This window comes from Phaseolus vulgaris, chromosome 8, assembly GCF_051622355.1.
Source record: "Phaseolus vulgaris cultivar YP4 chromosome 8, ASM5162235v1, whole genome shotgun sequence".
Taxonomy (NCBI): domain Eukaryota; kingdom Viridiplantae; phylum Streptophyta; class Magnoliopsida; order Fabales; family Fabaceae; genus Phaseolus; species Phaseolus vulgaris.
The window spans coordinates 62,257,855-62,272,468 of NC_143505.1; the positions used below are offsets into that span (position 1 = coordinate 62,257,855).

The 14,614-nt window shown below is 31.3% G+C and overlaps 2 protein-coding genes across 2 annotated transcripts; one reads left to right on the forward strand and one right to left on the reverse strand.

Moving 5' to 3' along the window:
- Positions 1-390: 390 nt before the first annotated feature.
- Positions 391-4,776, reverse strand: LOC137827231 (Ypt/Rab-GAP domain of gyp1p superfamily protein). Its single transcript, XM_068633489.2, has 7 exons — positions 3,379-4,776; positions 2,484-2,600; positions 1,519-1,697; positions 1,342-1,435; positions 1,187-1,264; positions 834-935; positions 391-719 (listed from the first exon to the last, which is right to left on the reverse strand). Exons 1-7 carry the CDS (start codon positions 3,859-3,861, stop codon positions 585-587), a joined length of 1,188 nt encoding a protein of 395 aa, XP_068489590.1. The 5' UTR covers positions 3,862-4,776; the 3' UTR covers positions 391-584.
- Positions 4,777-11,575: 6,799 nt separating this feature from the next.
- Positions 11,576-14,118, forward strand: LOC137823527 (transmembrane emp24 domain-containing protein p24beta2). Its single transcript, XM_068628713.2, has 5 exons — positions 11,576-11,690; positions 11,773-11,985; positions 13,233-13,419; positions 13,555-13,662; positions 13,821-14,118. The coding sequence occupies exons 2-5, from the start codon at positions 11,773-11,775 to the stop codon at positions 13,952-13,954; spliced, it is 642 nt and encodes a 213-aa protein (XP_068484814.1). The 5' UTR covers positions 11,576-11,690; the 3' UTR covers positions 13,955-14,118.
- The last annotated feature ends 496 nt before the right edge of the window (positions 14,119-14,614 follow it).

Genomic DNA, 14,614 nt, shown 5'->3' on the forward strand with positions numbered 1-14,614 from the left:
TTGTTAGATTTCTGACAATTCTAACATAACTCTAATAAATTTTAAAAAAATAAATACATTGATTTTTTAAAAACTTAATTTATTATATAAATTTAAGAATGATTTTTTTGAATATTCATTCATGCTATATAGCTTTTAATATTCATTCATTCACTCCTATTCAACGTTGCTAACTCAGGAAATTTGATAGTTCTTTTTCTCCTGTGCAAGAAAACGCATTCAACTTGATGAAACTAATCCCTTTAATAAAACATTCTGATTAAACAAAGAGCTTAATCAATAATAGTCCATAAGATGATTTTTGTAATATAGGAAACACCACCATCCTTAATTTAATCTAAATAACATAATTCAATTATTAGAGAATAATATAACTGAAGAGGGGTGAACTTTGATGGTGATAGAAATTACAAGATTAATTAATATATTATGATGTCCATATCAAAATTTACACTTATGATCTACAAACAACCTGAAATTGAACAGGGCTTGTGTCATGATGCCCCGAGGGCGATACCATTTGAGATTAAATTAGAAAAACAAAGGTACCAAAAAAAAAAACACGAAAGACAACAAAGCTAATGCTATTTGTCACTCGCTCTAAGGGAATTTAACCGTCTAATCCTCTGATCAAGCTCCTTCATCACTTCAGGTTCTTGTTTCTTCCTTTGCTTAGATATTGTGTTTGTTGTCATTGATCCAATCTTATCAAATGCCACCTGCAACCACAATCAAACTTTCATTCAACAACCTTTGTGTGAATCTTCCTTGAAGGTTTCCCTTCTTCTGAAAACATGCAAACCATTCAGTGGAGATAGTAAAACTTGTCTTACTGTCAATAGATCGTCTGGATCAAATAGGTGATGAGTGGTCATCTGCAGAATGTTGATCACTTCGCCAACATGATGGGTTAGACTCAACTCATTTTCCTTCATCTGCAATTGAGACTCACCATTGTTGAAACATCCTTTCCAATGTACCATATTCTTTATATTTCGATAAAAAAATCAAGAAAGAACAAAAGGGCTACAATATTTTCTTTTTTTAAATAATATTTTTTTCATGTGATGACAGATGATTGTTCTTACTTAAGGTGTCAGCCTAGCTGAAATGTCAAGTTTCCCAGTAATGTCTAACATGAAAGCTTTTATATAAAAAAAAAACAAAAGGGCTACGATAGTGGTACCTTAAAGATCGCTAGGGCCACGTTAAATATAACCTTGGCACCCTCATAGAAGATAACATCCCACACTCGAAGAGTTGTCTGATTCATGGAGGAAGTATTAATATGAGGAACAATTTAACATTTTGATGTAGAATTTATTGCCCCATTATTCTAACCTCGGAAGGCAGGCTTTTGGAGAAGAGGCAGAGGAACCACTCGGTGGCAACAAGGGAAACATCGAATTCCAAAGATTCTAAATGACTCGCAATCCTGCATTTCCATTACTGCGGTTTTCAGAAGGTGCTAGGAATCAAACATGTATGATACACAGTTAAAACATCATATACAAATACCTTGGACACTTTTTAGCTAGTAAATCTTTGAACACTCTTTGTTCCACATGGCATCCTGACAAGTTGTTTGTGTAACAGTCATTAACCAGGACATTTTCCAACAAGACAGCAAGCATCCAAAATGCATCTTCTTCTGTCTTCATGACAAGCAACAACAATGCTGCAACGTAGTTTAATCCCTGCAGCAGTAATGTAGTAGAGTTAGCAATTGATAAAATATTTACCCAAGTATGCATTCAATATTTTTAATTTTCAAGTAAAAAGTGTTATGAAGAAACTTCGTGGTGCTATGTTTTACCTACTATGAGGTCATGGGCCAATCTCGATAATAGAGTGAAACGGCTCGGAAGCCGATCTATAGAGTTAATGGAAGGGATCTCATTTACTCTTCTTAAAGAAGAGAGGGCGTTAATGAAGATAATTGGTTGGATATGCGGCATAGAGAATAATGATGGAATAAGAGTTGGAAAGAATACTAGATACAAGGAAGGACCTAGTATAAGGGAGAAGGGAGACTATTCGAGCTGGAAACCATTGTTTCTGGTTAAACTATATGCTATAGATTGAGAGGCATCCCTCTTGGCTACAACACCTACCTTGAAATTTTCAAGACATAAAATACAGTGGCTGAAGCAGTTGAGAAAAATAAATGTAGGAACAACATAGAAACTAATACCTGCTTCAGTCACACCATGTCGTTAATTTACAAGAGTGAGGGTTGAGAGGGAACAAAAGAATATTCAACCAGCATGTTGCTAATTTGTGAACATATCACATCTAATCACGGAGAAAAAGAACAAAAGAAACGGTTTTTGTTCAAATCGAGAAGCATTTATTGAATGAAAAAGGAAGCCACATACAAAGGTAGGTAATATCAAATTTATATTCATAACAAGTCAGATTTTTGTCTTTCATGCACTGAGAAGAGAGAAACTACTTCAAAAGAAAGAACAGAGCAAACCCACCTGACAATACCCAACATCAGAATCCCTGAAGGAATAAGCAACAAGAACACGCCTGAGAGTAGCATGCCCCTCAGGAGTGTCCAGCCACGGGTGGCCAGGGAAGGTTCGTGGTAGGTCCTGCAAACATGCTTATGAAATTATTAGAAACAGAATAAATGTAATGAGCATCATAAGCAGTGGACATGTTCAAATTATTTCACACAAAAATCAATAATCAAACATCATTTTAAGGATAGCATCCAACACCCTGATGAAAGCTGTGTTTCCAAAACCATGAACTGCACATTGTTTATTAAGTAGATAAACAGCATCCACCTCCCAACAAATTACAGCCCTACACAAACTTCATCTCTAATCTTTGACTACCAAGGATCACACAAATTCCCATCTCTTTCTGATCAGAGTTTACTCAAAGCTTCATTTTGCCTCATCTAAATTTTGTGCACTCCTGAGGGGTATGCTATCCTTATACAACATCCACATGTAAATTATTGAAATGGGATATACCAATAGGGCTCAAGGATCCTATAATTGTAAAGGTTACAAACATCGGGCTAACAAATGCTTCAATTCCTACAGATCTTCCTTACCTCTCAATATCCTCAATAAATAATAAATTTTACTCATAGGGGAAAAACACAAAAGCAACATAGACAATCATTCATCTAAATCTGCAGCAAATTTGTCTGAAATTTTCTTATGAAGACACAGCAAAGTCCATCAAATTCATTTGAAAATGATCCACACAGCTGCAGGCACTTGTCAAATAAAAGGCAACCAAACAAGCCAGAAGGACGATGATGCCCAGAACCATAATAAAGAAACTTGTAATCAAATTCAAAACCAAACCCAACTGTGTGTGATGATCATAAAAAGAAAGGGGTGAGCTCCTCACATGATCTATCTGTCGTGTAGCAGGGGTGACCTTCCCATCCACTGCTTTGGTCAAATCATCATAATAACTGTCAGGCACGGTGGACTTTTTCTTGGCTGCCCCTGACAAGGAAAACCAAATCTTAGGCCTAAGAACTGGGGGTATCCCCTTCCTGATCAACTTCTTCAACGTGATAGCATTAGTCATAGCTGAGAATTTCAAGGAGGACGTGAGGGCACTGCCTTGCCCGATGGTAGTGTGCAGATACCAATTCGCCCCCTTGCTGGCCTCCAATGCCCACCAAACTCTTCCCTGTTGCCTCACCTTCTCCCTTACCTCATTCAACACATTCACATCATCCACATTCCCTTCCACAGTGAATCCATAAAGGTCTTGGAATTTCACAGTCAGATTTGCCCTCCTGGAATGGATGCTGGGCCTCAAAACTGCAACCTGAGATTGGTACTCAAAGGCAAGGTCAATTTTGCTTTTGGTCCCGTACATTTTTTCCTGTGTCAGATCAAGAAAGATGGCCACAACAAAGGGGCTGGGCTTGGCTTGGCTTTGCTTCGGTGTTCAGAATCGGTTGTCTTATGAATTGGGAAAAGGAAGGACCTTGTCAAATAAGAAAATCACCCACTAGTCTGAAACCGTGAAATGGTCCATTCCAAGGACCTGGGTAATCGAGATTAGGTGAGGAGAAGCCGCAAAGTTGTCCGAACAAAATGGGTGCAACAAGATTTGGGGAAAGAGGGGTTTGAGTCAGAAATCATAACCAAAGGGAAAAACTTTGAAAGACCCTTTCTGCATCCTGGAGAAAGCCTGACACTTTGATGTACCTAGCTCAAATATCTCGGGTGAATCTATCAAAAACACACAATAAACGTGAATTGTGGACAGAAAAAAAAAAGGGGTTTGAATATTCAAGCAAAAGGGATAAGATGAGAACCAGGTCGGAAAGAAAATAGAAAAAAAAAATCAAAAAAAAGGGAAAAAAATGAAAAAAAAAAACTTGAAATCCTTTAAGATGAATGCAAGATAGAGAGAGAAAGGATGAGAAAAAGTGAGTTCCTGAAATGGGTAAGAAGATGAACAAAGGAATGGACTATAAAAACAGGAAGAAGAAAAAAAGGCTGGAATTTAGGAAGAATATTTGCATAGAAAGAATGTAAAAACAGAACGGAGAAATAGGGACACTGCCTCTCGCCTCCTCCTCTGCTACAACCGATCTTTCTCTTCTTTCATCTTTTTTCTCACTCATTTCAATTTCACCATTTTCATATATTATATTTATTATAAAATTTTTAAAAAAAATTATTATAACGTTCAAGATGTTCATTAGGGTGAATGGACTAAAATGCATAATTAATGAAAAAAAAAAAAGGTTTAAACAAGTTCAGTGACTCTGGCACACTTTTCAAATTTTGGAGATAATGTCTAGTGTCTTTTTCTTATACCTCTGTTGCATAATTTTATCCTCTTTAATTTTTGATTTTTTTTAATATTAAATCAATAGTTCTGAATTCTTTCTGATATTTTTTATTTTTTATGGTAAGTATTGAACGTATATATTGTAATTCAGGCAATTCAATGCATTTTTTATTAATTTTTTCTCAAGAAAATATAAGGATTTGTAGAAAGATATACATATATATATATATATATAATCAATTCTTTCTGTAGTGAAATTAAAAATTTAAATACTTATATATCTCAAATGGAGTAATGATAGTGTATTTGTGGGAAATCTATTTAAACCTAAGTATATTTAATGATGTTTCTTTTTTCTGTTTTGTTTAACTTGTGGGTTAATAGTTCGGAGATTAAATATGTTTTGTAACATTTTATTTTTAAAATATATAATTATGCTAAAAAAACAACTTATTATGTTTATCCATTGCCAAGCATCATGTTATAAATGATATTGTCTATCAAATATGACATTATTTTTTTGGAGAAGTTTCAACTCAAATCAATGTATTGATAGTAAAAAAAACATTTTAAGAACCTTTCAAGTTGTGTCAAATTTATAAATTAGTCTTTACAAAAATATATTTAAAGCTATAAAGTTGAAATATTCAAGGATGATAAACGTAACCACGTTTTTAAATTGCGAAATTACTTTATTTATTCAGAAATCTCTGTTGGAGCAAATTCAAAAAAGTTAGGAACATGGACATCAATTATAAAGAAATATAAGAAAAAATTATCCTTGTGATAGAAAAAAAATTGTAAAAACATTGCTATCATCATATAATTAATGAAAAAACTCTTTATCTTTTTTATTTTTGAAGAGTTTATAAGAAAATGTCTTAATGGAGTTATAGTGCAATCAATTTATTCGGTGACAACTATTAAATTAGTTTATAAATGAAGAAAGATTAGTTATGTGAGTGAGATTTTGGGGTGTTGTATTAAGAGGAATTAAAGAATGAAAGTGAAGTTTGAATGTATTATAACGTTTATAAATTTAAATTTAAATTGGAATAAAAGTAAAATTGAGTGAATATAAGTAATTAATTGAAATTAGGTTGTGGTGAAAGTAACAATAATTAAAATAAGGGTGCAGTTATGAGCAATTAGTTTTAATTATAAAGTCAAAAGGATGATTAGTAAGAAGGAATAGTTCAAAATTTGAATGCATCACGTTACAAGGATTGCTCAATACGATTTCCCAGAACGTGCAGAGTGTCAACAAAATCTTTTCAATTTTTTATAGTGCCACAGTAAGTCGTGCCAATGACTCTGCTGCTGATGATCAAATTAAAAAAATGAAAACAAAAAACATTAGCAATCAAACGTCTACACAAGTGTATGATTTTTAATATTCTATTTATGTGTAATATTATATTTATGGACTGAGTGACCGATCTTATACAAGATAAATGATCATCGTACTTTTTAAGTTCTATTAACTTATGTTAGAGACTGGAGACTGTGGGATCATGGATTGATCTGTTACAAGATAGACTATTTATGAGCTTTCAAAGTCTTATTGGTTTACGTCAAAGGTTAGGAATTTTATGATCATGGACCGAGTCCGAGTCCAGTAATATTGTTGAGTGACTTATTTCCAACCACGATATTTATAAGAACTTGTATTTACTTCCAGATAGGAACGAGGTTACTGGATTCATGGAATTAGGCGAATACTCATGAAAGTTAAATGCGAGTAAGAAACAAAAACAAACTACCTAGGTTAAAAGAAAATAAGACCGATTTGTGAGACACAAACTAAGACTATAAATCACTTTTGCTAGTTTATTTGTATGTTTTAAGAATGAGACATGTCTCTTAACTAAAATGTTAACTAAATATATTCAATTATGTATAGAAAATTTGGAATAAATAAATGGTTATGTTACTAACCATTTTCAGTGAATTTTATTTTTCAAATAAATGAATCAAATCCAACCTAATTTATTTTAAATCCCATTTATAAGTACAACATTTAATAATACATATTTTATAAAGCAAAAGGTAATTTTTGTAATGGTGCCGTTTCTTCTGTCTACTTTGCTTCGTCTAATGGTTTCTCTTCATCATGATTTGTGTTTTCAGAAAAAAGTTTTTATTTTACCCAAAAAAAAATAAAATTCTAATGCTTTTCTCGCATTTGATTTATTTGTGCAATCATATTAATTGGTAAAAGTGAAAGGAAATTTTTAAAAGGAGATGGTGAAGACACGTTTTTTGTTGACATTTGTTTTGCAGTTATGTTATTGTTTTGTGTGGCCCACAAAATGATTGTTTGGATTTGAGCAAAACTCACATAACGTGGGGCCCATTTGGGCCCATTAGGTTGGCCCATCATTTCACTAGCGCCAAATGGAAGAAAGAAATCACCTGTGGTTGAGACTATTCTTATTCTCAAAGTTATGGATAAGCCTCAAAAAGTTTCAAGCAACCTCATTCTATTTGTTTTACCTATAAGGACATAATATTTAAATTATAATATAAAATTATGGAGATTGTATACGTTATTCAATCATAAATTATTATATATCATATATTTTAGTTATTAATTATATTAACAATGTTTTTTTTATTGATTAACAGTTGTATAACACATGCACGAACATTGATACCATACATACACGGATATGAAGATATATATAATCTCTAAAATGTAGTATACAGAGATAGAGATACGAATTTATATATTGCATAATTATAAATTATATAAATTGATAATAAATATTTATATTCATAAGTATGTTTCAAAAAAATTTTGTAATAGGAAAATGTTTCTCATGACTGGTTCAAATTTTTTTTTTTTCTTGTTTCTTTAATTACAATAAAAACATATACAATAAGTTTGAATCTTTAGAAAATTAATGTATTTTTTCTTTTTTAAATTTTATTCGAATCGTACTAGAATTGTAAGAAATCCAACAAATATTTTTTTAATTTAACATTTCACCGATACTCGTACGCGTCTTACAAATATTGTACAAATGTCGATATCCAATACGTGTGTCTAATACAGATACATCATTCGAGAGAAGTATATGAGCTTTATAGGTTACCAATATAAACTTATTTATATAAATTAAGCTAAAAATTATGTAATTGTGTTCGTTCTTGTTACATGGGCCGGCTCCGTTTCTACATTGGGCCGAACCGGCCGGTTGACGTGGATATGGGACCCACTTTCTTCTGGAATAAAAAAAAAAGCCGTTCTTCACCGGTTCATGGCCATTTCATTTCATCCACGCAATTTTTTATATTTGTAAATTACATTTAGTAATAAGAATGATTAATCAGTATTTATTTTATTTCTTATGTAATACTGGATTTAAAAAAAAATATCAAAAAGTAAAATAAACTTCTATATAAATTAAAATCAACCTATTCATAGGTTAGAAAATAAATTTTAAGAATTTAGATTAAATAATTTTAATTTGTAAAAACAAATTAACTTTTTTCTCTCCAAGAATACTTATGAAAAATTTCAGTATTAATTAGTAACTTGAATTAAAATAAATAAACATTAGTGAGATATTGGTTTTAACTCTGAATATATTAATAGGAGGAAAGAAGAAAAAATGTTATGGAAAAAGGAAGAGAAAAAACAAATAAAAGAAACAAGTAAAGAGTGATGATACCAACCTACTTCCTTTGGCACAAAGATAACGACCATTCACCTTCACGTGTTATGTCATTATTATTATTATTTTATTTAAGAAAATCTCGCTATCAAAACTCATCAAAAAGCTACGAGAAAAAATAAATAAAACAAATTATAATAAGTTAAGATATTTTATGTTTTGAAAAAACAATGACAAAATTATGTATTACCATGTGAAATCAATTATATGATTCATAAATTTTTTTTTTCTATTCACTTTAATGTTTCTTTAACCATTTTTGTATATTTAGATTCACGTGAATTATAAAAGTTAGAAAATTAAGATAAGTAGCCTATTTATAAAAAAGAAGAAGAAAATGGATCCTTTAAAAATAAGATCTTACTCGTGCTTTTAAATATTCTCTATAATTAAAGAATAGGAACTTAGCTTACTAGTGTGTACACCTTGAATTTTAGTATATTTATTATCCAATTCAATGATTTTTTTATTGGGTTAACTTTATAAATTTTTTATTAGATATAATCTAACCTGGTATAGTCTTAAATGAATTAGGTTAAATTTATTATTTTTTTAATATAAGTTAACTTAGTTTACTCTTATATATCATACAAACATAGTTTTTTTTTTACCGATCGGTATCAGACCAGCTAGTCACTTTATTTCGATATCGACTAACTGTATCAAAATACATTTAAGACACTTAATAAATAACAGTGATGACAATTGTGAAAACTCACTGTGAAATAATATCATATCCCATCGAATCTAGGTAACACTTCCAATAAATAAGCTAACATAGATTTATTAAAAATATCCTCTAAATATAAATCTCTATAAATCAGAAAATGTTCATAGAAATCAGTCGACACTCATATTTGATAAATTTGACCCATCATCACAACAAGAGTATATGACCCAACATTATAAATAAACCCTTTACAAATAGTAAGGAAGATACGTTTTAATTAGTCCTCACTATATACTTTTAACCTAAAATATTAATTTGATCGTCCAAATACCTTTTTCATATTAAACTTTAATCGAACACCAATAAGAGACTTGAAGTAGAAATGAGAACCAACACATTAGCAATACAAGTACGAATTTCTAAAACAATAAATAGCTGCTTAAAGTATTGTGAAAACAGTAGTATGGTATTCCTTTTTGGCATTTGTTCATTGTGTTTGAATGATGATGAATCTGAAAGGTGCTTTAATTACTGTATACGACATAGTTTTCACTGGAGAAATAAATAAATAAATATAATTGTAAAACATGCTACACTTTTCATATCCACACAAATATGTGCTGCAATAATGCCATTACTATTACTATTACAGAAATAGTGAAATTCCTCTTTCATTCGTGAGTGAAATGCCACGTGTAGAAAATACCTTCACCAACAAAATAAAACAGAGTGAAATACAACATTTTGATATTCATTTACACAAAAATAACAATATTTGGTGGTATGAAATGGTTTACAACACTTTTACTTCCTGCACCCCATAGTTACTAATTGCACCCAGAGAAAGAGATTAAAATATTATCTCATGTATTTCGTGGCAGCCACCGCTCTCCATTCTTCATCCTTCACGGGAAGAATAAGATTCTGAAAAGTTCATTTTGAAATTATCATATACGTTTTAGAAAAAAAAAATCTGTTTTTTGAGAATTTGTTCTGAAAAAGTTATTTTAGAAGACATTATTTCATGTATTTTGAAAAATATATTTTGAAAAAGTCTTTCTAAAAAGCTTGTTTCAGAATTTAACATGTAAAATAGGGGCAATTTTATCTTTTCGTAGGGGTGCAATTTGAATTTATGAGGGTGCAGAATGCAGAGGCCCAAAATGAAAACATACGTATATTGCCAGTGTGGCTCCCCCAGGCCGAAAGAATAATTATCAAGTGGGGGTAATTTCTTCTTGCACCTCAATGTTTTCTTCACGCACCACCTTAGAATAATACCATAATTTTCATTTTTATAATTGACATTAATAGTGCAATTTTACTTTAATAATTAGACAATGTTAAACTATTTAATAATTTATCACTTGAATAATATTATTTTAATTATTGAAAACGAAAATAATTGAAATAAGATATATATTATGTTGAAAAAATAGTGAATTATCGGCAATGTCGTTGTCCTCCTAAAACATCTATGATTTCGTCTTTGTCCGAAATTGAATTTAAATCTTAAAATTTCAGAATGCTTATTTTATCATCAAATAAGTTATAAAATATTGTTAGAAGATAGTCTGCGATTAGTTATAGAATTGATAAATATTTGATAAAAAAATATTTACTTTATTACATATTTATTAAAATAAAAATGAATAAAATAAGATAATTTGTATATTTCGAGCATTCCCAGAACAATCGATATATATTAGAGTATAGTGAATGAGTGTAAATACTAATATTGAGAAAAGTGCCACTCCATATATTATATAAATTCTTCGATCTTCTTATTTAAGACATTTTATTTTTTAGAAATAATTTATAAAACAATAAGAATTATCCTTTAATTGATTATGGTATGGTATTATATTGTTGTCACTAAATTATTTAAAGATAAGCAAGTTTATTAGGTCTTATATATTTGTTTGTTAGTTTATGTTAGAAATAACTATAAGATAAAATCTAAATATATCAAAATACTGTAAGTATATTTATATTTCATGAACACATAATTAAAATTATAATTTTGTTTACCTCTTTTAATAATCTTATTTGATTTGATTTTGATAAATTAAGATTCAATACAAGTTCAATATGAACAATTCAAATATATAATAAACGTATTTGAAATCATTGTGAAAATTGAATTATTTTGTTTAAAAGTGATTTTAAAATAGTTACTTTTATTTGGAGTGAAAGAATTAAAATATTTATTTTTCTTCGTTTACACTGATAAAGTAATTGTTATTATTCATATTATTATTATTATTATTATTATTATTATATCTGAACAAAATTGGTGAGAGTCCGAACTCATCTTAGGTTGGTTTTGTTTGCACACGAGGCCGAGTTTGAAACATATCTTACGTGTCGAGATTTTATTGGATGAGTGACCAGAACTCTCCAAACACATATAGACACGTGGAAAAAGCGGAAGGTTGTAGAACGACGCCGTTTCTAGTTTCAGCAAGCACTGAGTTCATATTAAAAATCAGCGACTGTGTCGTGTTTCATATTTTTCTTCGTCAAATTTCCGAGAAGAGACAGTGACAAAGGTATTTGCGTGTGTTATGATGTTATGATTCTGTGGATCCGTGATTTTGAGATGAGTATCTGAATTAACCGATTATTTGGCAGATGAGATTATCATCGTTGCGGCTTGCTTTGGTGTTGGTGTTAATTGGGGCATTGGGGAAGTTACAGAGGTCAGAGGGTATTCGATTTGTGATAGACAGAGATGAGTGTTTCTCCCATGATGTCAAGTACGAGGGTGACACTGTTCATGTCTCTTTCGTTGTAATTAAGGCTGATTCTCCCTGGCATTACGGCGACGAAGGTGTCGATCTCGTGGTATGTTTTTTTTTTGTTCTTTTTCCCTCTCTTTCGATCTCCTTTTATATTGTTTTGTTTTACCTTAATTTTGTGTTTCGTAACTCTTAATTAGAATCGCAATTACTCGGCGTTTCTATGGGGTGTTCATATTCGCTATTTGCTATTTATAATTGATGGGATTTTGTTTCGAAGTTCTGTTCAGGGAAGGGAATAGAACCGTAGGCACTTGAATGCAAAGTTTAAACCAAAAAAATTGGTTTAGGGTTTTATATTTGAACAGCCATCAAGTTCATCCTTGAAATATTACTCTCTCTACTACATGATTCGTAATACAGAAAAATGAATTCTATCTAGGTAATTTCCCAAGTGTTAGAAATCATGCTTGGTAGTTTTCTCAAATATTAAAAAGTCCTTCAAATTGGTCTCGGAACATCACAGAAATAAATAAAGTCCGAGATTATTTTGATTGATGTTTAGTAGAGGGATTTCTGTGCTTCACCACAACCATGAAACTTCATTTGTTTCTAGATCTTGGTATCTGTTGTTAAACGTACACCCCATTCTGAACACTTTTACTCACTGCCCATGCTGAAGTGTTTGGAGGGTGTTATGGCAAGAATGTTCTCATGGTAAAACACCTAATGAAGCAACAAGTTTTATCGACTGTTAGGAGATGATTCACTGAGCAAAAACAGTTATTTTTTTTAAAAATTTAGTAAGAACGAGTACTTGTAGTTACAGAGATGTTGTGAATTGTATGTAGCTGTTTATATGTATCACCTTTTACATTTACAATTATATATCAATACCGTTCTTTTGAGGGTAAACGCCAGTGATTTTCAACACCAGTTAGTCATGAGCATTTCATATAAGAAAGCTACAACCAAAAACCTTAAGACAATGAGTATGTGAGACTGGAGATTCGGCACGATTGAGCCATAAACATTCTATATAAGAAACTTTCAATCCAAAACCTTAAGACAATGGGTATGTGAGTCTTCTTTCTTATATACTGCAATTCAAGCTCATTCCTATTCAATATAGGACCCAACACACTTAAAATTCTAACAATAAATGGCCCACATTAAACATCTATATTTGTATTTTTGTGCTACAATCTTTGAATATATCTCCAGCAGCTGTACAAATCCACATTCTGCATACACAATTGATAGGAATAACCTTTCTTTGAAATTATCCTTTTCCTTCGTACCCAACACAATCATACGTTGTAATCTCATTGCACCACAATTTATGAATTTTAGGTAAAGGGACCTTCTGGTGAGCAAATTCATGATTTCCGGGACAAGACCAGTGACAAATTTGACTTTGTGGCTCACAAATCAGGGGTCCATAAGTTCTGCTTCACCAACAAGTCTCCTTATCACGAAACTGTCGATTTTGATGTACATGTCGGTCACTTCTCTTACTTTGAGCAACATGCAAAAGATGGTAATGCCTCTTCTATGAAGTCCACTTATATTTGCTCTTCTCTATTTTTTAGTGTAAAACATTGATGTTTAAGCTGCATGGAAAGTCTATACAATGAGAGAATTTTTATTGAAACTTTTGTGACTGTCTTTGCAGAGCATTTTACCCCTTTGCTGGAGCAGATAGGGAAGTTGGAGGAAGCTCTATACAACATTCAGTTTGAACAGCACTGGTTAGAGGCTCAGACTGATCGCCAAGCAATAGGTAATTATTTTAGGTTTAATTTTATGTTTATCTTACTATTCACAGTTTCTCTGAATACAATTTTTATGTTCATCAGTTAAAGATATGCTTGTGTTAAAAGATAAAAACCTTGTTTTTGTATGCAATCTTGTATAAAAATATTGTTTTTATGTATGCAGTGAACGATGCAATGAGCAGAAGAGCAATACACAAGGCAATTTTTGAATCAGCTGCACTGATTGGGGCTAGTGCGCTCCAAGTGTACCTTCTACAGCGATTGTTTGAAAGAAAATTGGGTACCTCAAGAGTTTAGAGCTTCCAAATGTTTGAGAACCTGTAACAGTACAGACGAGAATGATATTTCAACCTTTTTCTTCTTCTGTTTTCATCACATGGATATTTATATAACTAGTTGTTCACCTCTGCTCATAATACATGTGGAAAGATGTTGTTTAATGTTAATTATAGTTCATTTCAGTTGGCATACTTTTCACTTTATTTACCCTGCTTAAGCTGCTACGGCGTTAGAGAATTTGTTATGTACTTTGTGGCAGGTTTGCAGTGCTAACCTCACATCATACGTTAATTTTCTATAAACTCAAACGTATTGTATAAATTACAAAAATAAAGAACAAATCTTTTGGAACCATTCAAAAAAATTTAACATACTTATGTACCTAAATGTTTTCGTGTCTTATATTTTAGAAATTATAGGTATTTTCGTGTTCGTGTTGTATCAGTGTCATACCAACTTCAATAACACGGCAGAAACTTTCACTATTGTATAAATTGATAAAGTATGTGTCAAGGGGCATTATTTCTCATTTTGGATCAAATTACCATGTACATTTAATTTTAACTGAGGATAGGTATATCTTTCTTAATGTAAACACACTTTCAGTATAAATCCCCTTGGATGTACGTATTTTTCAATAGAACGTAGGAAAATTGGTTGTTGACCATGATCTGCATA

Bases quoted from the DNA above. Each gene is read 5' to 3' on its own strand.
- LOC137823527 (XM_068628713.2), top strand. From the start codon at position 11,773: ATGAGATTATCATCGTTGCGGCTTGCTTTGGTGTTGGTGTTAATTGGG. The intron at 11,986-13,232 runs GTATGTTTTTTT...TATGAATTTTAG, and splicing joins ACGAAGGTGTCGATCTCGTG to GTAAAGGGACCTTCTGGTGA. The intron at 13,420-13,554 runs GTAATGCCTCTT...CTGTCTTTGCAG, and splicing joins TGAGCAACATGCAAAAGATG to AGCATTTTACCCCTTTGCTG.
- LOC137827231 (XM_068633489.2), bottom strand. From the start codon at position 3,861: ATGTACGGGACCAAAAGCAAAATTGACCTTGCCTTTGAGTACCAATCT. The intron at 2,601-3,378 runs GTGAGGAGCTCA...GCATGTTTGCAG, and splicing joins CTACACGACAGATAGATCAT to GACCTACCACGAACCTTCCC. The intron at 1,265-1,341 runs GTTAGAATAATG...TCCATGAATCAG, and splicing joins CCAAAAGCCTGCCTTCCGAG to ACAACTCTTCGAGTGTGGGA.